Source organism: Pleurodeles waltl, chromosome 12 (genome assembly GCF_031143425.1).
Source record: "Pleurodeles waltl isolate 20211129_DDA chromosome 12, aPleWal1.hap1.20221129, whole genome shotgun sequence".
NCBI lineage: Eukaryota > Metazoa > Chordata > Amphibia > Caudata > Salamandridae > Pleurodeles > Pleurodeles waltl.
Window position 1 is genome coordinate 548344069 of NC_090451.1, and position 25212 is coordinate 548369280.

The 25212-nt window shown below is 43.2% G+C and overlaps 1 protein-coding gene across 1 annotated transcript in view; it reads left to right on the plus strand.

Annotated features, from left to right (window-relative positions):
• Positions 1 to 25212, plus strand: part of LOC138268182 (anoctamin-10-like) — a 309854-nt gene that overhangs the window by 55904 nt on the left and 228738 nt on the right. The window contains exon 3 of the mRNA XM_069217604.1: positions 5256 to 5429. Coding sequence (XP_069073705.1) covers positions 5256 to 5429 — 174 coding nt within the window. The remainder of the gene's footprint in view (positions 1 to 5255; positions 5430 to 25212) is intronic.

A 25212-nucleotide genomic window follows, 5' to 3' on the forward strand; every position in this document is an offset into this window, starting at 1 on the left:
CTGGATTTTCTCCACCAGTTCCTGCCCCCACCAGGTGGGCTTCTCAGCCGTTATGGCAGCTTCCACCCATGGCATCTTCTAACGGTCAGGGCTGAAGCTGCTTTTGGTGCTGTACTCTTTTGTATTGGGATGGCGCCCTCAAGCATATTAGGCAGTTCCCCTGTAGCCTCCCTTATCAGTAGGGCTGGAATGCTGATGCTGATATCTTCTCTCTCAGAGCAGTATGTTAGTTTTTTTCCACACCTTTCTTGTCTACACCTCTCACAGTCAGAGGCGACTGCCCACATGTTTGGGACACTGTGGAGGTGGAGGCCAGATCGAGTACGCCTTGTTGCCAAGGTATTGTCATGGGGCCCTAGGCCCACATGGTGATTAATGAATGACACAGACACTAGTCATATAGTCAACAGCACAGGCGCCTGGCCCCCTTTATTCGCAGGGTCACTTGACTGGTGACCCCGGTGATAGATGGGTGTGGGGCGGGTGGTAGTACAGCCTCAGAGGAGGGGCTACATCATTGCGCGTCAAGTGAAACACTGCACTAGCCACCTTGTATTATTTCTAATTTGATTTTCCCTTATGTACAAATTATATTTTGATTTTAATAAGTACCACTGTACATTGACAACTTCCAGAAAGTACCCCAGTACATTGTAACCTTTTTTTAACATATAAATCAATTCAAATATTTCCCTGACTACAGACTTTGCTAAACTGCCTCATTCCTTCCTTTGCATTTCAAAAAGAGTAATTAGCTATATTTCTCTTTAAACACACAACCAAGATAATGGCCCTCTTACGAGCCTTGCGGTTGGTCCGCCGCTTTGATGGCATTACGATCGTGGCGAACGCTCCTCAGTCGGACCGCCGGCACTGCCACGTTTCCACTGGGCGATGGCCTGGTGGTGTCAGCGGTCTCAATCCGCCAGGGCAGACACTTCTCTCTGCCGGCGTTTACCTGTTGGTTGCACCGCCATGTAAATGCTGGCAGAAACATGGTGCCTCACTACCCATGCACTTGGCATGGGCAATGGGGGGGGGGCTCCTGGCCAGACCCATGCTTTGCAGACAGTGATTTGCACGACGGTTGCTGGTGCACCCAATGCACACCAGCATTGCTTCTGGCCGTATTATGAGCCATCGTCAATGTTGTTGTGCATTTCCCACTGGGCCAGTGGGCAGAAACTGTGCTTCTACCTGCTGACCCAGTGGGAAACATATAGTAGGGCCTGCGGGAAGGAGACTGCACTGGCGGTCTCCTGAATGCGGGAGTTTGGCGAGCAGCCTTTTCCGCCCGCCAAACTCGTAATCAGGCCCAAAGTGTGGTCTGAACAATATGGCTGCCTTTTAATTTTCCAAGGGCTTTTATTAACGAGTAACATTGTGTTTTGTCAGCGCCATGTACTGTGCTATGCGACAAAGGTACCACGGTATACCACAGCCAATACATCACAAAATGTTTGTCCCTTATTACTTAAAAACAACTGAACAAATTCAGATCACATAGTAAAAAATACCTTTTACACCCTGTAATCAGTACTCCTGTCAAATGTCATGTAAATCTTTGCAGCCATTTTGCACTACGTTTATCTAAAAGGTGTATAGCAAATGCATTGGTGAAAATAATTGTTTTCTGTCTCCTCTTATTTCTTTGCATCCCCTTAACTAATCAGCATGAAACTTTGCATCTTCAGCCTATGTAGAAAAAAGGAATAGGTCTGTGAAGTTTCATGCCTGTTGATCAAACAGTAACAAAGTTATTACTGTGTTGTCATAAATGATGTCATAGAACACGTCATGAGTGATGTAATATTTGAGGACATAAGCAGTGCCATAGCAGGGGTGCAAGTTATAGCTAGATTTGCTAACTCTAACTGGTGAATTTCTGTGGTTATTTTAGTTCAAAATGTTAATGTTGACACTGCCATATTCACCTAATTTTAACTTTACTTTAACCTTTGTTTTTTTGGGAATTTCTAAGATTTGTTTTTTTAAAACGAGCTTTTTATCAAACCTATCTATAACATTACTTTATATAAAAAAGCGACCCCACCATGCACAATCTTTTCATCAAATATTTCACTGCAAATATTACATTGACATTATCAATGAAGTTACTAAAGATGTCTGTAATTTGTGGGGTAATTAGCAGTTTATTGCGGGGATGTGAGTTAGAATGATCTTATGGCACACCCACACTCACACACAGAGGTACTCTCTTATGCCTATTCTAACGAGAAAGGGAAAGGCCCTGCGTCCAACTCCCGCTGCACACAACAAAAGGTTGGGTTGGGTGGTTAGGGTGGTTGGCCGCAGGGACTGGCTTCTTAATTTACGTTAATGAAAAGTACTTGATGTTAAAAAAAAACCATATAAATCCACTGGAAAAAAACAAAGGTAATAGGGACATTATAGTTAGAAAATATAATTTAAAAAACCATAGAAATTCACTTAAAAAACCAAAGGTTACAGGGACAATATAGTTAGGGTCTGAATTTACTTGCACAAAACCAGAGAAATTCAGCAGTGCACAGCTGGGGGTGCGAGTTATAGTTACCTTAAGCGAGTTACAGTTACTTGAAATAACTCTAACTGCTGAATTTTTCTAGGTTTCTTAAGTGAATGTCTATGTTCTTTTAATTCTATTTCCTAACTATAACATCCCTGTAACCTTTGGTTTTTCCAGTGATATATATATATATATATATATATATATATAATTTTTTTATAAAGTGCATACTGCAAGACGGAGAGTATGAAACGACAAACAAGTAAAGCTGGCTAGAACGCCTTCTTTGGAAAAAGCCATTTTTTAAAGCTTTCCTAAAAGACAAAAGATCTGAACTTGACCTGAGATAAGCAGGCGACATGTTTCAGGTCTAAGCCGCCTTGACTGTAAAGGCACGACCACCTTGTCTGACCTTACAGAACTTGTTTACAGTGAGCAGGTTGGCAATGCTCGAACAGAGGCATCTTCCAGGTGTATAGCGTTTCAATTTCTGCTGTAATCGAAATACACAGTTTCTGTATTTCTGTCGTAATAGAAATACACATTTTTGATCCATTTATGAATAGTACAAAAAGCTTCAGTGTCTTAATTTAGGCAGAGGCAACTCCTAATTCCTTTTGAGCTTCCATGCCGAAGCAACATAGGTTGTGGCAGGTAGAAAGTTAGCTGCTGTATCCGTCCTTTAGCACAGCTTTATTGCTTCCCTATAGACTTAAGCCCATATTTCTTAATCAGAGGGCTCAGTATTCCGTTTTTTTGTGACAACAGTGACTTATTGTCTCTAGTCCTCCTAATTTGCAGTTGTGTGAAATATTGCAGTCTTCTCTATCTGACCACCCCATGGTAAATGCTTGTAGTGATACAGTTCCTAGCCTAAATGTTAGATACTTTGAACGCTAGGCCTTTGGCATCATTATGTCAAGATAGGATTCTGGGCCATTTTTAGTTTGTGCCTAGGCAGCGCTCAACACTGTGTGCAAGGCATGTTGTATTCAGTCTGTGGGCTTTTAACCACACCCACTCTTACCATTCATTCTTTGCTGTACTTGTCTTAAATGCTTCCCTTTTATTGGTGCATTTTTCTAAATGTCCCTCCCTTTTGTGCTTAGTTCCCTCCCAGGGGATTTCACAAAGTGAACATTTTTGTTGACCATCAGACTACATTCACACTTCCTTCTGTTACAGAGTGTGATGGCCCCTCCTCCCTCCTTCCTCCTGGGCATTACAGCCATAGTGTTCTTGTTTGGTAATCCATACCAATGTTTTTGCAATGCAGTCGGTCTTGTGATTGAATCAGTTACTTCTAAAATACTTGTAGCTTATAAACTACCAGTTAGGTCATGTTTAGGATTGCTTTCCAATTAAAAGGAGTTTTTGGGATGGTATTTCGTTCTTTAAGCTTGCCTCGTTTGCTTTGAGGATTGTTATTTTTAGCCTTCTGAAGTAAACACGGTTATGTGATGTTTTTACCTCTGCAAACATTCTTAAATGATTTACAAACGATCAGTGTTTGTTTGAAAACGGACAGATTTTGTGCAGATTTGTATTGTATGTAATTACCTCAGTTTACCGATTTTAAAACATTTGTTGATTGTACTTTGGTTTAGAAAAGGCTGGTACGATTAGGACTGTGTCAGTTATTTATAAATTATTTTATTTAATGCACACCCTATACGAGTAGCTGCTTCACTGTAACTGGTCATTTGTATGTTTGAAATTATTTTATGAGTGACTGACTCAACCCTACCAGTCTTCTAAAGAAAACATATTCAAATAAAGAGTTTTTTAAAGTTCGGCATGTCGTTACCTAAGTTTGATGATTGTAAAACCAAACTTGATGTTTGAGTATGCTTTGTTTAGTACGTGGCGGGAGGGCTGGGATCGAGTTAGTTATTTCTAATACTTGTAGCTTATAAACTACCAGTTAGGTCCTGTATAATTATTTGTATCTAATGCACGCCCTATAAGAGTAGCTACTTTACAGTAAATGGTCCTTTATAAGTTTAAAATTATTTTATGAGTAGTTGACTGAACCCAGCCCTACCAGCCTTTTATAGAAAATACTCTTAAAGAGAGTTTAATTTAAAATTATTTTATAAGTAATTGACTGAACCCAGCCCTACCAGCCTTTTATAGAAAACACTCTTGAAGAGAGTTTACTTTTAACTTCACTATGTCATTATCTAAGTTTGATCTCTCAATGCTTGTTTTCTCAAATTGTTTACCAGCGTCCATCACACTATAGGTGTTTTCTACTTCAAATTAATATTTCATAACTTAATCTGCAATTTCAATAGCAGTATAACTTATAAATGAACCATTCAATATCTAAAGCAAAACACACCGCCAACACACCTAAATAAAAAAACTGCTATGCTCTGCATACAATGCTGCATGTCTAAACACTTATAAGGGCCATAAGGCGAGACCTATTGGCTATGCCAATGCTTGTTGGGTTTTGGTTTCAAATATTCTTTCAGCAAGGTACCTTTTCTGACACTATTAGCAATTTCTTGCCGCTGATTTCCAGTCATACTCCTTGACGTTTTTGAGAATTCCAAAAATGAGCAAATCAACGAAAATCATATGGGTAAACCTAGGATTTAATAATTTGTTTATGAATAAACCTTACTGAGCAAAGTAGAATAAATGGGTGTGTGCATTGGTATTTTTTTTTCGTTGCTTTGCTTGGCACAGGTATTCGAATAGCAGTTAATCTTGAGTTGTGTCTCTTTTTACCCTTCAGGGGCTCGGCTCCTGGTTCACCCTGGAGAGGATGATGATGGATCCATGATTCTACTTTCAATCACACCCTATTCTCTACTTCGTGGCACAGAGGTTCTTGGCTTGGCAAAGCTCGACCACAGTGGCTCAATGAGGGCATTCTCCTATAATAACCGGGCTAGTTTTCCAAATGCAGGTAAGATGTACAGACCTGGTTGGCAAATAAGGTGGATGATTTTCAGCAGTCAGTTTTATTTATGCCCTATTAATAGTACATATATTATTCAAATTTTACAATAAGGCTTGGTGTTTTATAAGCTTTAAAATGCGGAGGAGTCGTTTCTGATATCTATATAAGGAACTATTATTTGGAAATATTAATCTAAAGGGCAAATACAAATGGAAAAAAGAAGCAGATCATCTACTTCCAGATGCTGGCTGCTCCCTGTACAGAAATCATATTGATGTTATTGACCATCAAAACTCAGACCAGGGTAGTGCTAGTTCGTTCTCACTAAATGTTCCTTTTGTGAACTTCCCTGATCAGCAAGTGTGCGATTTCCTTTCTATCTTATTTCAGTAAAACTCTAATTAATAAATGTTTGTTCTCTAATGATATATAAAAGCTGTGTTATGTGTTGAGGTTAGGGAATATGTGTTGTGAAATTTAGAAAAACTTAGTACAGAAAGTAATGCCTTGGAAATTTCTGACATCCAAGTACTTTTTGAAAATTGACTTTCACAATATGTGTAGATGTCATGAGAACAAGTGAGGCAGGAGTTTTTCTCAGAAGGAACAGATCCACCATTGTCTGTCTGTGTGTGAAAACACTTGTGGGAAGGAAGATAACTGAAGTTAGACAGTGACACTGTAACACATTTGCTGCAGTCCATTCCCCAAAATGGGATTCCAGTCGGAGTAGGATCAGAAGGATTTGCTTAGTTAGAGACCCTCATCCACCCGCAGGCTTCTGCCTGCGCCTCATTCCTGATGTCTAGTGGGGAGCTCTGCTTTCCTGCTCGGCTGCCCTCTGCCTCTCTCCTCCTTTTTCCTGCTTCGCTCTGTGTGTGCTTTCTCTTCTGTGTCTGTCCCATTTGTGCCCCTTTTGCCTTTCACAGTGCTCCTTTTACCTTTTCTCCTTGCTTCTGCGTTGCACTCTTTTCTCGTATTTCTCCCCCCTAACTCCACTCTCTCTCTCACTCTCGCTCTTCTCTCTTTCCCCTGCCACTGCCGCCCCTGTGGCCCCACCCGCTTCCTCTCTCGTGCTTCATTCCCGCCGGTGCTGCCCCCATGGCCCACACCCTTTTTTTGCGCCAGTTTCTGCCCCCGCTCCCGCCTCCCAGCTGTCCTCTTCTCCTCCCTCCCTACTTAATGGCGACTGCTGTGCGGTAGGACGAGCAATACCACTGACCTGGTCAGTGAACTGCTTCACCTCCCGTAGCTCCACCAGTAAGTAGAGCCCTCATTCCTCTGAACTCCTGACCTCTGTCAGGAGTTCGACGCCCTCCTCCACCCGCAGGCTTCTGCCTGGGCCTCATCCCTGATGTCTAGCCAGGAGCTCTGCTTTCCTACTAGGCTGCCCTCTGCCTCTCTCCTCCTTTTTCCTGCTTGGCTCTCTGTGTGCTTTCTCTTCCGTGTCTGTCCCTTTTGTGCCCTGTTGTCTTTCACAGTGCTCCTTTTGCCTTTTCGCCTCGCTTACACTCTTTTATTGTATTTCTCTCTCCTCACTCCGCTCTCTCTCTCTCACTCTCGCTTCTCTCTCCCCCACCACTGCTGCCCCTGCGGCCCCACCCCCTCCTCTCTTTTGCGCTGCATTCCCGCCGCTGCTGCCCCCACAGCCCCCTTTTTTCACAGCTTTTTCCACCCCCGCTCCCGCCTTCCAGCTGTCCTCTACTCCCCCCTCCCTACTTAAGTGTGGCCGCTGTGCAGGTGCGGCGCTGGCACGGCAAAGGCAAGTCAGCCTGCGCACGTCTGCGCCTGGACTGTGCCCAATGGTTCTCACCCCCCACACAGCCACAACACTCGACTCCGCTACGATGCCACCACCCTCCACACACTCAACGCCTGCCGCTCATCCACCTGTAATCAAGCCATCCCGCAGCTCACCCACGGACCCTTCTCCTGCCAGAACTTCACCTTCACCAGCCTACACGCCAATGACCTACCCGCCAAGACCGGACGCAATCACCTCAGATGCATCCTACTCAACACCTGCTCTGTCCACAAACACACCGTCGAACTCTGGAATCTACTCAACTCAGCCTCCGCAGACGTCACCTTCCTGACCGAGACCTGGATGAACCCCCCCTCAGCGCCCAACATCGCCATAGCCATCCTGGACGGCTACAAGATCACCCGCAGGGACCGCAACAGCAGACCCGAAGGAGGCATCGCCATCGTCCACAGGAATACCCACAGAGTTATGACCAGCACCGAAGACACCCTCAGCACCGCTGAACACATGCACTTCAATATCCACACCAATCCAAACACCACCCTCAGAGGGGCCCTCGTTTACAGACACCCCCGTCCCCGACAGCAGTTCAGCGACTCCATCTCCGACGTCATCAGCACGCACAGACTACATACTCCTCAGGGACCTGAACTCGAAAACAACAACGACAACAACTCCACCACCCTGCTCGACAAACTTGCCAACCTCAGCCTCCAGCAGCTCGTCACGACCACCACCCACTCCGCAGGACACACGCACGACCCCATTATCTCCTCCAGCAAACACGTCTCCTTCAGCCACACCACCAAACTCCATTGAACCGACCACCGCTGCATCCACTTCTCCTTCGAGAAACCCACAACACACCATCACCCGCAACGGATTCCCCACCGCAGATGGAACAAGGCCACCGAAGACCAGCTGAACACCACCCTCTCCCTGGACCCACCCATCAACACCGCAGACACCAACACAGCAGCCCGCAACCTCAGGCAGTGGATTGATGACTGTGCCAACACCCTTGCCCCGATCAAGAAACCCTCTAACAGACGCACCGACAGAAAGGCCTTCTGGTTCACTGCTGACCTCCAAAAATCCAAGTTAACATGCCGAAGACTCCAGAAAAAGTGGCACCAAGAACAGACACCAGACAACCACACAGGCTTCAAGGACGCCATCCGCCGACACCACCAACTCATCCGAACCGCCAAAAGAACCCAATTCAAAGAACACATCGATAACAACACACACAGCTGCAAGGAGCTCTTCAACATTGTGAAGGAACTCTCCAACCCTGGCTCCAACATCAATGCCATCCCGCCATCACAAGACCTCTGCGTCTCCCTAGCCACCTTCTTCTACCGCAAGATCGCAGACATCCATGACAGCTTCAATAACCAGACCCCCCTCGTCAACCACCGACCCCACAGACTCAACGCCCACCAGCCTCCTGCTCTCCTGGACCCACGTCAACAACGACTACACCATCAAAATCATGGACACCATCCACTAAGTCTCACCATCCGACCCCTGCCCTCACCACATCTTCAACAAAACGGGCTCCGTCACCGTACCCCAACTCCGGAAGATCATCAACAGTTCCTTCGAAACAGCCACCTTCCTGGAGAGCTGGAAAGACACTGAGATCAACGCCCTCCTCAGGAAACCCTAGGCAGATCCAAAGGACCTCAAGAACTTCTGTCCCATCTCCCTGCTCCCCTTCCCGACAAAAGTAATCGAGAAAATTGTCAATAAACAACTGACCCGTTTCCTCGAGGAGAACAACACTCTGGACCCGTTCCAATCTGGCTTCCGCAGCAGTCACAGCACCAAAACCGCCCTCATTGCTGCCACTGACGATATCAGGATCATACTTAACATTGGCGAAACCGCAGACCTCATCTTCCTGGACCTCTTGGCCGCGTTCAACACCATCTGCCACCTCACCCTACGCACATGCCTCAACGACGCAGGGATCGACGACAGAGCCCTGGACTGGATCACCTACTTCCTCACCAGCAAAACTCAGAGAGTCCGCCTCCCTCCATTACGCTCAGAAGCCACCAAAATCATCTGCGACGTACCCCAGGGACCATCCCTCAGCCCGACCCACTTCAACGTCTACATGGCGCCGCTCGCAAACATCTACCGATGTCACAACCTTAACATCGTCTTATACGCCGATGACACCCAGCTGATCCTCTCCCTCACCAAGGACCCCGCCAACACCAAAACCAAACTCCATGAAGGAATGAAGGCCATCACCGAATGGATGAAGAACAGCCGCCTGAAACTGAATTCTGACAAAACTGAGGTCCTTGTCCTCGGCTCCACCCCCTCCGCATGGGACGACTCATGGTGGCCTGCCAAACTGGGAACCGCACCGACACCCACCGACCACGCACGCAACCTGGGATTCATCCTGGACTCATCGATAACAATGACCCAGCAAGTCAACACCGTCTCTTCCTCCTCCTATAACACCCTCTGCATGCTTCAGAAGATCTACAAATGGATCCCCACTGAAACTAGAAGGGTGGTCACCCAAGCCCTCGTAGCAGCAAACTGGACTACGGCATCACCCTCTACACAGGAACCACAGCCAAGTTCCAGAAAAAGACTGCAAAGCATACAGAACGCCTCCGCACGCCTCATCCTGGACATCCCCTGCCACAGCCACATCACAGCCCACCTGAGAGACCTGCACTGGCTCCCCGTCAACAAGAGAATCACATTCAAATTCCCTACCCATGCTCGCAAGGCACTACACAACACCGGACCAGAATACCTGCTCCGCTGACCTTGCCCTTCACAGAACGACCACTGGCGGCAGATCGTTCTCCCACCTCGCCACCAAGACGTGTAACACTCTTCCCACCTACCTATGAAAGATACAGGACCTACTTACCTTCAGGAGACACCTCAAGACCTGACTGTTCAATCAGTAGCAGCCCCCCCGCCCCATCAGCGCCTTGAGACCCTCACAGGGGAGTAGTGCGCTTTACAAATTCTTTGATTGATAGATTGACATAATTTCCCTAAACCTGCATCAGTAAGATAGTAAGAGTGGGGAGCAGTCAGTCACATCCATGAACAGAATACTCACATCAAGACTGAGGCCACAGCCAGTTCTGTTTTTTACCAAGCGCTTGGGTATCTCTCATTTGGTCTCGATATCAGACCACTCGAGAGTTCAATTAACCTAGCCTTTAATCATCGGCCAAGACTTACATTTATAAAGATACTTAATAAGCAGTGTTGTCCTGTACAGCAGTGACCCATAAACGTGACCATGCCTCCACCTTCCCTTCCCTATTCGCACCCTTAGTTGTTACCTCCCTCCTAGAAATCCCCTTAAGTGCCCCAAACCAGTCCGTATTTGACAGAGGGGAAGAGGAAGTCCACTTACAACATATTTCCCACCTAGCCAGAACTATCGCAAAGCAACTAAAGGGAGACTTGGCAAGATCAGTTGTTGCACAACCTTCATAATAACCTTACAAACTTTTACCCAAAAACTTTGTACCAGTGGGCAATACCAGAACATATGGATGTCTGATGCTCTCAGTAAGCCACATTTTGCACAGTTAACTGGGTCTCCTCCTCTCATCTTTGAGAGTTTTGCTGGTGTAAAAAAGACCCTATGCAGGGTAAAAAGGTGGTTCCTCAATAGTGATGCTAATTTAACTTCTTTATATACAATACACATTGAGTCTCCCCACCATCTTTGTATTTGATCTACGGGCATTACTTCCCCCCAAAGAGAGTGTGACAAGTTGAAGTCCCCATCCTGCACCTCCACCAGGGCCCAGTACCAACTAGAGACCTTTGCTATACTTGCGTGGTTATTTGAAACTGTTTTTTAGTCCCCAACCTAGCTAAAACCTTCTGAGACCAATTCCTTAATTGTATATATTTCAACCTTGATAAACTAACACCAGTCTGTGCCTTTAACTTTTGTTAACATGCAATTAAGCATTTCTCCAACTGCTGAGCGATCTGGATCACTAAATAACATTCTTACATTCCTCAGATGCAATGCCCATGCGTAATATTGTAAATCAGGCAGTGTAAGGCCTCCATTCTCCTTCCTTCTACGCAGTTTCTTCCATGTGATCCTAGACCCCTTCTGTGCCCAAATAAAGGAATTTACCTTTTGTTGAAACATACTTAAGAGCTGACTATCCATTAATAATGGGATGGAATTAAAAAGAAAATTCAACTTTGGCCGGATCATCATTTTGAACAAATTTACCCTCCCAATCAATGTAAGAGGCAGATGTGCCCATCTTAACATTAACTTACTACATTCTGCTACTACAGCCCTAAGATTAACCTCTGTAATTCGCTCCACCTCCTGGTCTATTACCAAACCTAAGTGTCTCATATATTTTGTCATGCGGCAATTGTCGGCCCCCAGGCTCCATAGCATAATTTCTGGTTTATCCAGAGTAATATGGTAACCTGAAATTCTCCCAAACCCTTCTGCCAAACTCAATAATGCCAGGAACAAGTCCGATAAATTTGAAGTGTAGACCAAGAGTTCATCAGCAAATAAAGCAACCTTCTTCACCCATCCTTTACTATTAAAGGGAGAAATTCTTGAATCTTGCCTAATCCTTCTTACAAAGGGCCCAATATACAGATCAAATAACAAAGGGGCAAGAGGACAACCCTGCCTAGTACCTCTAGTAATCGCAAATGAATCCGTAAGTCCCCCATTCACCAACACCCTCGCCTCTGGTGCCTGGTAAATCAACCGAATTGCTCGGCAAAATTTAGTACCCAAATTATACCACTGAAGAACTAAATTTAGGTAGTTCCAAGTAACCCTAACAAATGCTTTCAAAGCATCCAAAGCTATAACTGCTAACGGTTCTTGATACGAGTAGCTAAGTCGATAGCACCAATTGGGTTAAATTCTTGCTCATACATAAACCTATTCCATATAAAGCCTTTCGGATCTGGGTGTATTAGTTCACCTATTACACCACTCAGCCTATTAGCCAAAACCTTATCATAAATCTTATAGTCATTGTTCAACAAAGATATTGATCTAGATGATTCACTCCTCACTGGAGATTTACATTGTTTTAAAATAAGAGAAATAATAGCTTCCCGCCATGAAGCTGGTGGTAAAATGCCCTCCTCAAAAATCTCCGTAAATAATTGAACCATCTGAGGGATTATAGAATCATCCAATATCTGACAGAACTCAACCGGGATATCATCTGGTCCTACTACTCTTTTTCAGAACAGCCCTTATCTCCCCTTCCATAATAGGGCCGCTTAAATATGACAATTTACAACAAGGATGAAAAATTTTACAAACACAATGCAAAAAACATTTGAGTTGCAGTATCCAACATTGAATGATCTGGGTAGGCCCGTAAGCAGTCGATGTTTCAACCCCTAAGTAGACAATCATTCAGCAACTCTATCAGGCCAAACATACGGTAGTCACCTAAGGATTTAAGGCATATAATAGATCAGTCTCAACTCCACATCAAAACTGACTGTGTAAGTATGAACAAGATCCAAACAGATATTGTATCAATCCAGATAAATCTGGGGACAGTTCCAAAACAAGTCTTCCAGTCCTATAAATCTTCCTTTCTGTAAGATTGAAAAGAAAACATGAATCAAAGTAAAAATAAAACCTATGCCAATAGTCATGGGGAAATAAGTTCCATTATGCGATGAATATGTAAAGAAAGAAGAAACCTTGTTTTGCCAAAAAGAAGTCACAAGGCTCAGGAACCATTGGTGCAGCATTATGCTATATCCACTATTGTGCAGTGTCCAAAATAATTAGTCTGCGGCTAGGTAGAGCAAGTCATACTTGATAAGAGTATTGAGGACATGCCGCACCCAACATAGAAATCATTGATACACACAGTGCAAAATCCACTGAGGGGACTGTATCAGGTATGTGAAACCTGACAAGACCTGTAAAACATATTCACCGTACAGGCATAACACCCGCCGACCAGATCCAGAGTCACAATAACCTCCTACGTGTTGCCATACTCCTCATGAGCAGTTCAAGAAAAAGTCGTGCTGAACAACGGTATGTGAGGGCATGCTAGAACACTCTGAAAAGACAGTGGAATACACTGTTGAAAGGTAAACCTACCATGCTGGTATTATACAGGTCATGGATACTGTGTGTGAAATGCAGACACAAAAACATGCGTCCAAAATGCTCCCGGAATAATCAGCCTCTGCGTTCGGTGAGGGAAGCAAGACATCATCAGCCAAGCACCCTGAAGTCATGCTGGGTGATGTGAGTAATCAGGATAAACCCCCCATACTGACAGAGCCACAGGTGGTCCTCGGGGAACCCGTAACGGTAGACGAACATACAAACCCCCTTAAGTAAGGACAAATCTTGTATCACCACTGCAAACCACCAAAGTGGCAGGGGAGAAGCACCCTTATGAACGCTGAATTTTTACTAATAAATATTCATGTATTTTGGATTATGAATCTGCATAGAGTTTAACTAAACATAGAAAGTAAAATGCGACTTGAAAAATGCACCCACTTAAGTGACCGCCATTTAATCACAAAGTGCCATTATTGAAGGCTTAGTAATATAAATTGAAGTATTTACAGTAAGCAAATGTAGCAGTATGATGCATTAATGGGTTTCGCTTATGTATTTGCTTGATTAATTGTAGGCCTTAAGTTAGCAAGGTTTGGGCCTAGTTTGCACAGCCTCATGTTAAGCTGCACTGTTCAAATAATGTTGTGAGAAATGTACGCCTGAAGAAATTAATTCATGTATTGTTTTTCACTGAGTTGACCAAACATTATCAGATGTCTTTAACTTTCTCATGAGAAATGCTTGCTAGAATGCCTTGTATAAGTTATTGAAACAATGTATAGTTTGATGCGTGAGACAGCGATATTCCCAGGAGCTAACAAAGGATGCACTGACTGGAGTATGGATGGATACAAAAATGTTACCTGACGAACCTGATAGTGGGAACACGAGAAGAGGAGCCAATCATCGACCGTGTGAAAGAAGGTTTAGTTATATCTTAGATTTAGAAATAGATCCTCATTGGACTAATTGTAAACTTTGACCAGTGGCAATGTGGGAAGTTCTTTAGATGGTTTTAACTTAGCCCGACTGCACAGAGGAGAAGTGATCATTCTCATTTGAGGAGCTGAACAATCCTGATGATATATTTCTATTGTAACTTTATGGCTTGAACATCTGATGCTGAATGCTGACCCCTTAGACATTACTTTCCAAATGGTTCGGATAGCTTAGAGTCCCTGTGTCTGAACCATTCCCTTTCACTGCCCATTGCTGATGTTGACCAAACAGATGTCCAACTGACGACAGTCGCTGCTTGCTGATCCATGTGAGGAGAGGTATAACAAAAAATGCTCTTGGTCTTGTTGTAAGTTTGTCTTTTGTTTCTAGGTACCAATCGCTATTTTGATAGAGCTATAGCTAGATGTTTTTCAAATTTATGTTGAATAAAATTCTTTTGCATGAAGTCCAAACATGCTATGCTGATCAGAAGATTAATAAGGGAAGTCCTGAAATGTTAACAGGTTGCTATTAACAAATAATTGATGTTGCTCAGTTGCTGAACCTAGATGTATGCTGTTTCTATTGCTCAGTTGTTCTTGCTATTGATTTGTACTGTGACTCTCAAATGCGTAGTATTCCATACACTAGTTAAATTGAGATTCTTTAGAAGATTTGGTCCAACCAGTGTTGTTTTTGAATGTGTACCAGTTGGTTTTGAGACTAATCTACGTGATATTAACATTGTTAATATATGGAAATAAACTTTCTAACTTTTACATAAAGGTTTGGTTATTCATGGCCATATGGATCATGGTGCGTGAAGATTTCTAACTACAAAGGTATTTGAAGTTGTTTATTGATGTTTGTGGATGAAATTACATTGAAAATTTTGATTTAGGGTGGGAATTACTCTATCCGCAGTCAAAAGCTCCATCGAACCTCTAAAGCATCCCCTTTCAATTAAAGATAAGAAACCAAATAAGGTCAGACACGCTAATGGAAATGGTAGGAGAGTGGGATGGTTAGTCTCCATAAGAGCCCATCATAAAGCCCAGTATATGGTTTGTCTCCTTACAAGCCTATCACAGGGCTTGGTGCAAGGGCAGTCTTCCTAAGAATATATCATAAGATCCTTTTTGCTTTCCAGAAATAGCAGCAGAGTAGGAGAGTTTTCCACATTGTGATGTCTCAGTAAGAAGCCACCATAAAAGAGAAGGTTACTTCTTTGGCCTTCTAGAAATGATAGCAGGGTAAGAAGGTTGGTTCCCTCAAGAGTCCAGCATAAGGTCCCTTTTCCTTTAGAAATAGTAAGAGAGTTGGATGGGTAGTCTCTTTAACAGATCAAGATCATTCGTAGATTCGGTAAGAGAAATTGGTAAGGGTTAAGATTTTCAGATTCAATGATACAAAGTGGAGAGAAAATGTCTTCCTAAGAACCTATAGTGACTTTCCCAGAACCTTGGAGCTTTCCAATACTTGTTTGAGGATGTTCTCGGCGTCCTATTGACAGTGTGAATGAAATAGGTTTTTTGCTTGCACAGCTTAAGCAAATTGCAGGTGAATTGTGATGTTTCCGAGGGTTTAGGGAGTCTGCGTACTCCAAATGAAGTTGTTGAAGGAGTTTGGGTACTTTGAAGTGAGAGAGTAGGGAAGTCATCGAACTTCACATGTATGTGGCACTTTGTGCTAAAAATTGTCCACGTGGTTGTTGGTATACGGACCCTGTGTAGTCTCAGACTCTGGAGAATGGAGAAGTGTATGAGACACTTGGTTTATTGTTGTAATTTGTCTGGTTTAATAGGTCAGTCGGTGTGGTTGACAACCTCGAGATTGCGTGTTAAAGTGAGTGAAAGATTTTTCAACTGAGATTTGACAAGTCATATGTGCACCAAGCTGAATTTTGCTTGCTAAACAGAAATAGAAAGAGTAGCTGTTAGAGCGAAAGGCCATCAGTAAAAAATCAGTAAGGTTTCTGAAGCGATTGTGTTACCCTACCTGTAATAAACAGACAAATTGGGTTTTGGTTTACTTAGTTCTCAGAATATTTTGCATTAGTTTCACGTGAATCTGAGTTGAGGAGGGCAAGCTGGAAGTCTGTCAGCCGTTGTACTTGTGACATCATTAGAGCCACGCTGGGATAGGTCAGTTAGCAAGAAGGGTAGAGCACGGATTGGTGGACAAACGCGAAGTGTCATTGGTTGAGAAGGTCGGCGAAAATAATTTTGGGATTGAAAGTCACTTCCTGGTTTGATTGAAAGTAGCGAAAACTATCGAAGATGACATTTTTCAAAGCTTTAAAGATTGCCCTAATGGGAGATGCATTTATACCAGCTAGAATAGTAGAAGTTACACCACCAGGAGGTACACCCGCCTGTACTGTATTTGAAGAGCAGGTTGCTGGGCCATGTCTTTAGTTGAAACAATGGTGCAAAGAGACAAAGAAAGATGGGAGCTTAGCATTTCCAGCCCATTGAACATTTAATTTGATGATTTTAGAGAATTTGAGGAGAGTACTGCATGATTTGAAACCTCCTCTGAGACCTGCACAATGTGAGGCATTAGCAATTTGGGAAGTAGTGGCTAGACAGCAACAGCAATTGCCATTTGAGAGAGGAATGAGGAAACCTGGAAGACACTAGCAGAGGCTAGATGGGACAGTGTTCAGAAATTCTGGAGAACTGACACTTTACCAGAAGTTAAGCTGTTTCCGGCAATTACACAAGAGAGCGAGAATGAGGCCAGAAAGAGCACTGGAAAGAGGGATTTGTATCCTTTTGATGCCAAAGGGCAGAGATCAACAGATCCAGGAAGTCTTTGACACACGATGAAGAGTCAGATGATGATGAGTTCATTTTATAGTTATTGAGAAATCGTCCCCCACCATATGCAGCACATGAGAGAAGCTCAAACACCAATATAGAACCTACAGCTCTGATATCAGTTGAATCGAGCCAGAGCCAGATACAGGTTAGTCATAGTGTTCCAGTAACTTTGGCGAATCAAAAGCCTGTGCCACAGATGGATATTCCCAGAATTTACCCAGATGTGCCAGTTGTAGATACTGCAACAAAATTAGTAGTGCCGACAGGTCAGGTTTACCAGAAGCCGACATTGGTCCAGGTAGAGTCAACCCCAAACTTAATGTCCCTAATACAGACGATCCAGAGATACACCCCCATAACAGGATCAAAAACAGAGATATCTGCATTGACAAGTCAGAATACAGGAATAATGTACCCTAGGGTCCCAAATGCCCGACCAAGTCCAGATACGGTGTCAGTACCAATTACCATAGGTTCTGTCATACCGTTACTTGCCCAGGGAAACACTAAGAGCAGTGAGCAAAAAAATCCTAAATCCAAGCGTAGAGAGGGAGAGATTCACTGAGAATGCAAGAATAATGACCCCCATGAGATCGACATTTGATGGAACTGGTCCGTTAATTGATTTAAGTCCTTTCAGGACTCCTCCAAATAATGAGGTGAGATCATATATAGGTCCTAATCCAAGGATGGTGAGACCAGAGACCCCAAACCTAACATTACAGCAAGTGCCAGGTGTAAGCAATAACAATGTTGCATTGCTAAGTTTGATAGCTCAGCAGTTAACTGAGTGGCTAGAGAGGTTGAGTAGCACACAAGGAGATTCCAGCGGAGGAAGTGCCCTGAACTTGACCAGGCTTAGACTAGAGGCAGAAGACCTAATTGAGGGAACAATGGGTTTAGACAAGATTGACACATTCAGAGAAGATGAGTTACGTTGCTTGTGCAAGCTGATTACTAACAAAGCAGGAATAGTACATCAGAAATTAGCAGACGTAGCAGAAAAATATGATGTAGGAATTTAGAAAACAAAGCATTTGAAGAGGAGTGACAGGTTAGATTTTGAAAACATGAGAAACCCAGGAATGAAAATTAACCTTAGGGAATTAATTCAGAGCATTCAAACGTGGGGAGCATTAGAAAAATGAGAAGGCAGATGGGTGAAGAAAAGAGACAAGAAGAAAAGGGATTCTGAGAATTTTACTGCAAATGTGCAGCAAGTTGAACACCCAGTGAAAATTCTACCAATGAGAGAGATTCCCAGGGGGAATTTTTTCCATATCCCTTGGAGCAGAAGTTAAATTTTTGTCATTTATGAATGATTATCCCAGATTGAGAGAGAAACCGGTAGAGTGGTACCAGTAAACAGATAGGTCAATGAAACTCGCCAAATGCCTATGGGAGGACTTGAACACCCTGTTACAAATAGTGGTTCCAGCAGACTTATGGGTTGAGTGCAAGAGAAGTGTATATGGACCAAAAAGAGAACCTCAGAGAGATCCAGCAACAGGGGCACCATCCCCTGATGTAATGAAATATTACTACAAAGTGATTGAATTCTTGAAGACGAGAATTTTGCCCAAGGACATTGACTGGCAGAGGATAGACCGGACAGCCCAGAAAGCGAAAGAGTTAATACATGCCTTCTATGAGAGATTGTTGTAGGCGTTCAAGCATTACAGTGGTACCCAGACAATTGAGCCGAAAGACATGATTCATTTTGTGTTCAGATTTATTGAAGGATTGAGACCCGAGATTAGCCAGATGATTAAGAGTCATTCGATCTGTTGGCAAGCGAAGCCGATTGATGAAGTTTTGCAGTATGCAAAGTACTGCTGCAGTGACGAGATTGAGTTGAAGCAGAGAAAGTTGAAGGAGAAAGCAATGGTGATGCAGATTAAAGCAGCACAAACAGACATGCAGGGAAGTTTTCTGCAACAGCAACAACAGGGAACATGTTGTTTCAGAATCAAGCGAGAGTTAGAGGTTGTGGTGGAATTGGAAATGTGAACCGTAGCCCTAATTTGAATACTGTGGTGCAAGGGATGAGCAAGGGATGAAGAGATTGTTGCCATTTCACGCTCGCGGTGGCCACGGACATTGGAAACGGGAGTGTCTGATGTTAGTACAGGAAGGTGTTGTTCAGCAAACGAGCAAAATCAATTATTTTCAAAACATGAGAGGACCAAGAATGAGAGGTCACAATCCAAAATTTCAAAGTAATTTGAATCAGGTGCAAGGTTGTCAGCCCATGCAACAGATGCAAATGCCGCGTTTGCAGATGCCCCAGTCACAGCAAATTCAACTGCAAGTTCAAATGGTACCTAGACAGCAAATTCAAATAGCTCAATCCCCAATGGGGCAGCACAAGGTGATGCTCCCTGAGCAGGTCAAAGGTTTAATCAGAGTAATAAGACAGTGCACCAATTCCCATTACACAGTGAGGATGGAAGTGAGTGAGAGTTCGGAAGAAGAAGAATGTATGTTAGCAGCTTCCCTAGAGGTAGATCAGAAAGGTCCATATGTGAAAGGAAAAGTAATGGGTCACAAAGTCTCATTTTAGTTGACACAGGAGCTACCTGCTCTACAGTGAGAACTGTAGAAGTTCCAAATCTGTCCCTTTCAGGGGAAACAGTCCAGATTTTAGGAGTTGCAAACCAGTATTTGACAAACCCCATTACAGAACCAGTCCAGGTTAAAATTGCCAACTTTAAAGGATTACACAAATTCGTAGTTTGTGACTCGAGTCCGGTATCTTTCCTAGGAAGGGACTTGTGCAAAACCAGATGTTCAGTTACTTGCTCAAATGTTAGAATTGTCATCCAGACAAACAGTGATGAGGAAGATGACCTGACCCCAGAAACAGATCGCGACACAGTAGATGAGGAGTACCCTTTGATTTGTTTCTTTCCAGTTTTCACAGTGAGAGATCTCCCTTCTGACTTACAGGGAACAGTCAAAATGAAAGTGTGGGATTTTATGGGGAAAGACATTGGTCTAGTAAAAGGAGTTGAGCCAGTTAAGGTCCCAGTTAAGCCAAATGCGATTTTCCCCAGATTCACTGATACCACATGACACAAGAGACAATTGAAGGAATTGCACTCGTAATTGCAGAGTTTGTAAACCAAGGTGTTCGGAAAGAAGTGTTGAACAGAAATTTTGAATTGTTCAGGATTTGAGGAAAGTAAATGACATTGTGATTAAGTGTTGTCCAGTAGTGCCAAATCCAGCAGTGATATTGTTTCAGATCCCATGTGATGCTGAATAGTTCACTGTAGTAGACTTGTCACAAGCATTATTTTATGTACCGCTTCATGAGGATAGTCAATTTATTGTCTGTTTAAAATGTTTGGATCGAGTCTACTGTTGGTGTAGAATTCCTCAATGGTTTTCAGAGACACCGTCCATTTCAACCAGATCTTGAAAAAGAACCTGGAGTCAATGGGAATGCCTTTCCAATCGACATAGGTATAGTACATTGATGATTTGTTGATTGCATCAAATCACAAGAGCCATGCAGATATGATACTATTGCCTTACTGAATCACTTGGGGAAGAATGGACATAAACACCCTCATTACAAAACTGGCAGTAAATGCCACCTACCTCCATGCTGACGGCCGCCAGCATACTGTGACTGCAGCGGTATTACGCTACAGGTATTATGACCCACACTGAGAAATACGCCACTATACAGACACCCACACAAGTCCACCAGACCAAAGGTTAGTGATAAAGTGGCGGTACCAAAACTCACACCTTTACGCCAACAGGAATAGGCCCACAGTATCACGACCCAAGAATCACCGCAGTGGTCTTTCAACTGCGGTAAACCATTGGCGGTACACACCGCTGCGCTCAAAATACACACACACTAACAAAACTACACCACATTGGACAATTCAAACTACACACACCTGACACACACACACACACCACACACACTCACCCCACTGTAAAACACACACCCATATTACCCACAAACCCTTACAGCGAAAAAAACGATAGCACACAGAGAGAGCCAAGCCAGGAGCACCTACTCAATCCGAAGCACAGAACACCATCACCCATACACCATACACTCACATCATAGCATACACCACAACACATCACCCCACACATCACCCCACACATCCTCACACATATAACTCGCACCACTCCCATGGCACCCCAAAGACACCCTAGGTTGTCTGAGGAGGAGCTAAGGGTAATGGTGGAGGAAATCATCCGGGTAGAGCCACAGCTTTTTAGATCACAGGTGCAGCAGACGTCCATTGCTAGGAAGATGGAGCTATGGCAGAGAATAATGGACAGGGTGTACTGCCATTTGTTAAATTTTGTTTTGACCAATGACTTTGTGTTTCACCACTGCGCATATTAGTTGCTCAATGTTCACCAGTAGCACATGGTATGTTTTGTTCAGTTTAGCCGCCTATGGGCTTTGACATTGCATTAGCCATTACTTTCTGTATTCAGTTTAGCCGCCTATGGGCTTTGACATTGCATTAGTCATTACATTCTGTATTCTGCCTATTGGCTTTGACATGGCATTAGCCATTACTTTCTGTATTCAGTTGAGCCGCCTATGGGCTTTGACATTGCATTAGCCATTACATTCTGTATTCTGCCTATTGGCTTTGACATGCTGTATCCAGTCTAGCCGCCTATTGGCTTTGACATTGCATTCCTATTGGCTTTGACATGATGTATTCAGTTTAGCTGCCTGTTGACTTTGACATGCTATTAGATATTCTGCCTATTGGCTTTGACATGATATTCAGCTTAACTGCCTATTGGCTTTGACATGATATTATACATTGTATTTTGTATTCAGCTTAACTGCCTATTGGCTTTGACATGATATTATACATTACACTTTGTATTCAGCTCCGCTGCCTATTGGCTTTGACATGACACTACACATTGCATTTGATATTTAGGTTAGCTGCCTATTGCCTTTAACATGACATTGCATTTGATACTTAGGTTAGCTGCCTATTGCCTTTAACGTGGAGTTAGATCTTGCAGTTGAGAATCCAAGCTGTATTTTTCCAAGCTGTGTTTTTGCACCAGAGAACCAAGATGTTTTTCTCACAGTAGACTAGACATGATAAGAGAGAGTACATGGGTGTTGTTTTTTCTTCGCTTGAGCTTGGGAACAGGAGTAGTCTTGGAGACCTGGCCAGTCTCCAAAAGGCTTGCTCAGTTTCCCAGGTCTGAGAGGAGGGGGCACACCTTTGTAACGAATGACACAGGCTGCAGAGATTCAGATTCGAATCTGCCGGACCTCGTGCTGGAGCTTGGCGCCAGCTGCCAGCAATCTCGTGTGGGTAGATGAATCTCTTTCTCGCGGCTGACAGGGGGTCATCAGCTTGCAGACCTTAGAAAGATGAAGCTGTAAATAGTTTCCCACACGGTGAAGTATTTGTTTTGCTTTGCATTCAATATCTTATAAATATAACCTGCTGTGTATATTGCAAACTGATATATTTTGTTTGATTAACGCGGGCTTGAAAGCTACTAATTCGTCATACATAAAAAGTGTGGTTGGGGAAGAATTAACAACAATAAAAGTCTCCTTTGAACTCAGAAGTGCATTTCTGGTGTGTTATGTTAGTGCTTAGAAACTAGATAAGAGGAAAGCACTACAATTGGTACCAGGAGTGGGGTGTCGGTCATTAAGAGGTGATTAAGAGGGTGTTGACGAGTTGGTAGATTTCTAAGTGCATACTTTAAAAGTGTAATTGTTTTTGTTGTTTGGAGAATTACAGAAATTGTTTTTTTTTGGAGAATCACAGTAGCACGGCAGACCATGTCTGAGAATGCATGTGTTGGTAAACTGCCCGATGGTGCTAAGAAAAACTGTGAATTGTTTTCTGTTTGGAGAATTACAGAAGCACAGCAGACCATTTTTGAAAATGCATGTGTAGCTAAAATGCCTGATAGTGTTTTGAGAAATAATTTCTGTTGTACATATGTAGAAAAAGTGTCTTTTGGAAGTAATGATGACAGAAACGTCTGGATACCTTTATCTGCTTATAGAGAAATGCAGGAGAAATGTAGGAAGTTGGAACATGAAAATAGGAATTTACGTGAGCAAATTAGCCCGACTGAAAGTTATAAAAGGGCTGTTTTAGAAGAATCTTTCTTGTCCCATTCCAGTAATGAGGGGGTTAAGACAGCTCCGAGCTGCACTGAGTTTTCGTGTGAGCCAGGGTTTTTGGCAGTGAAAGCGCATTCCTTAACTGATAACACGAAGAGAGACCAGAATGTGATTTACGAGTTACCGTTGCAAAATGCACAAGTAAAACGAAGGATTTTAGAGCAAGACACCCCGAGTTTCATTAGCTTGTTTGATTTTTGGAAAAAGAATAGCCCTCATTTGAGAGAAATCCTAACGCTTTTGTATATGGTCACTGTGAAAAATTATATGCAGCTGCGTGCTTGTGATTTGGCAAATGAAATAATGCAGACTTTAGGTTTTTGCGCAGTGCAAGAAGGAAATACTTATGTACATTTAAATCAAGAACAAGGAAAGAAAATAGTGCCCCTAGCTAGAATCATACAATGGATCTGGTACTTGCAAGACAGGGCTAGAGTACCACAGGTAAAAGAGTTATCAATGAAGTTGTGTGCACCATTTGAATTCGTGTCTACTGAAGATAAAAAGCATGTTTGTTTTACTAATGATTCATTGACTGAAATGTTGTTTTCTGGCACCGTAGAAGGAACAGCGTTGTATAATGTGTGTCAGATTTTAAAGCAAGAGCTACGTGAGATGTGTCATTTTTACGCTGATTTTTGGTTCATTGTTAATGTTTTAGCACCTAACTGGTTCAATTACCTTGCAGATGTTAATGAGAAAAATTCAGAGAGAGAAGTGTACACCCAGAATTCTGCCTTAGTGGGGATGGCTAAGTGGGTGCCCCAGAAATGTGAACAGCTGAGAGAAAAAGCCACTTACAGGTGGGCAGAGATGAGAGAGATGCACATTCCCCTAGATTTGATAAAAACTGTGCAGTACGCCCAAAAGCAATCTGTCATGCAAGCAGTCACAGAGCAGTTGGGGAGAGGAAAGTTACCAGAACAGAAATGGCAAATTGATCAGGTTTTAGGGAGAGTGATTGCTGCAAATTACCAAGGAAAAATCGAAATTATGCTGATACCTAGAAAATAATCTGATTCATTCAAACAAATTGGAGACAGAATGGCCCAAATTGACAAAAGTGCAGTGAATGGAGGTTTGGTAAAGAATGAGTCTGCCCCAGCCCTTCTGACAGTGCAAGAAAAGGGAAGCTGTGGCGCAGCAGATAAAAACCTCAGTGCTGGTGTGTGGGCTGAAGCCCCAAGTGATCCTCCAGAACCTGCAGAAAATATAACAAAGGGCCTCAAAAACGTCCCGCTGATTATAAAACAGGGAAAGGAAGAGGAAGGGTGCAGTTTAAATGAAAAATGTTATTTGCAAGAAAAGTCATACTTGTTTCTTTTGCAGATCCTACCACGTTTCGCCACTGTCCCTGAGTGTGCTGTGTGGTCCCCCTTCCGGTGTGTGCGTGTGGGGTCGGGGAAGGGACCGAATCCCCAACCTGAACCTGGCTGAGTAAAGTGCCAGCACCATGGATCCATTTTGCGCAAACTGCGCCTTCAGTTCAAGTTCAACTTGTTTGATTGCATTCTTCCACTGGAACTAAGCTGTGGTTTTTTTTTCCCTCTCGTATGGAACTCTGACTTTTGCTTATCTTCCAGCAAACCTTTCAGGTGGACAGTGCCCCTTTACATGAGTAGAACTCATGCCACATCAAATTGCTAACACTGTTGAATTAGAGACTCATTCAGAGTACAAATTGCTCAGTCTTTTCTGTGTAGATGTATCTGATGTGAAAGGTTATGAAATCAATGTGTTAATCCACTTCTATTGCTTTACAGGGATTGCTTTGATCATTCAAATCTGACTTGCTGATAATGTTTTTTTTTTTTGTGCTGATGTTTTTTTTGTTTTTTGTTTTTGTTTGAAACAAGAGATATGTGAAACAAAAATTCATTGGTCAAAGGGCGGAATGTACTGCCATTTGTTAAATTTTGTTTTGACCAATGACTTTGTGTTTCACCACTGCGCATATTAGTTGCTCAATGTTCACCAGTAGCACATGG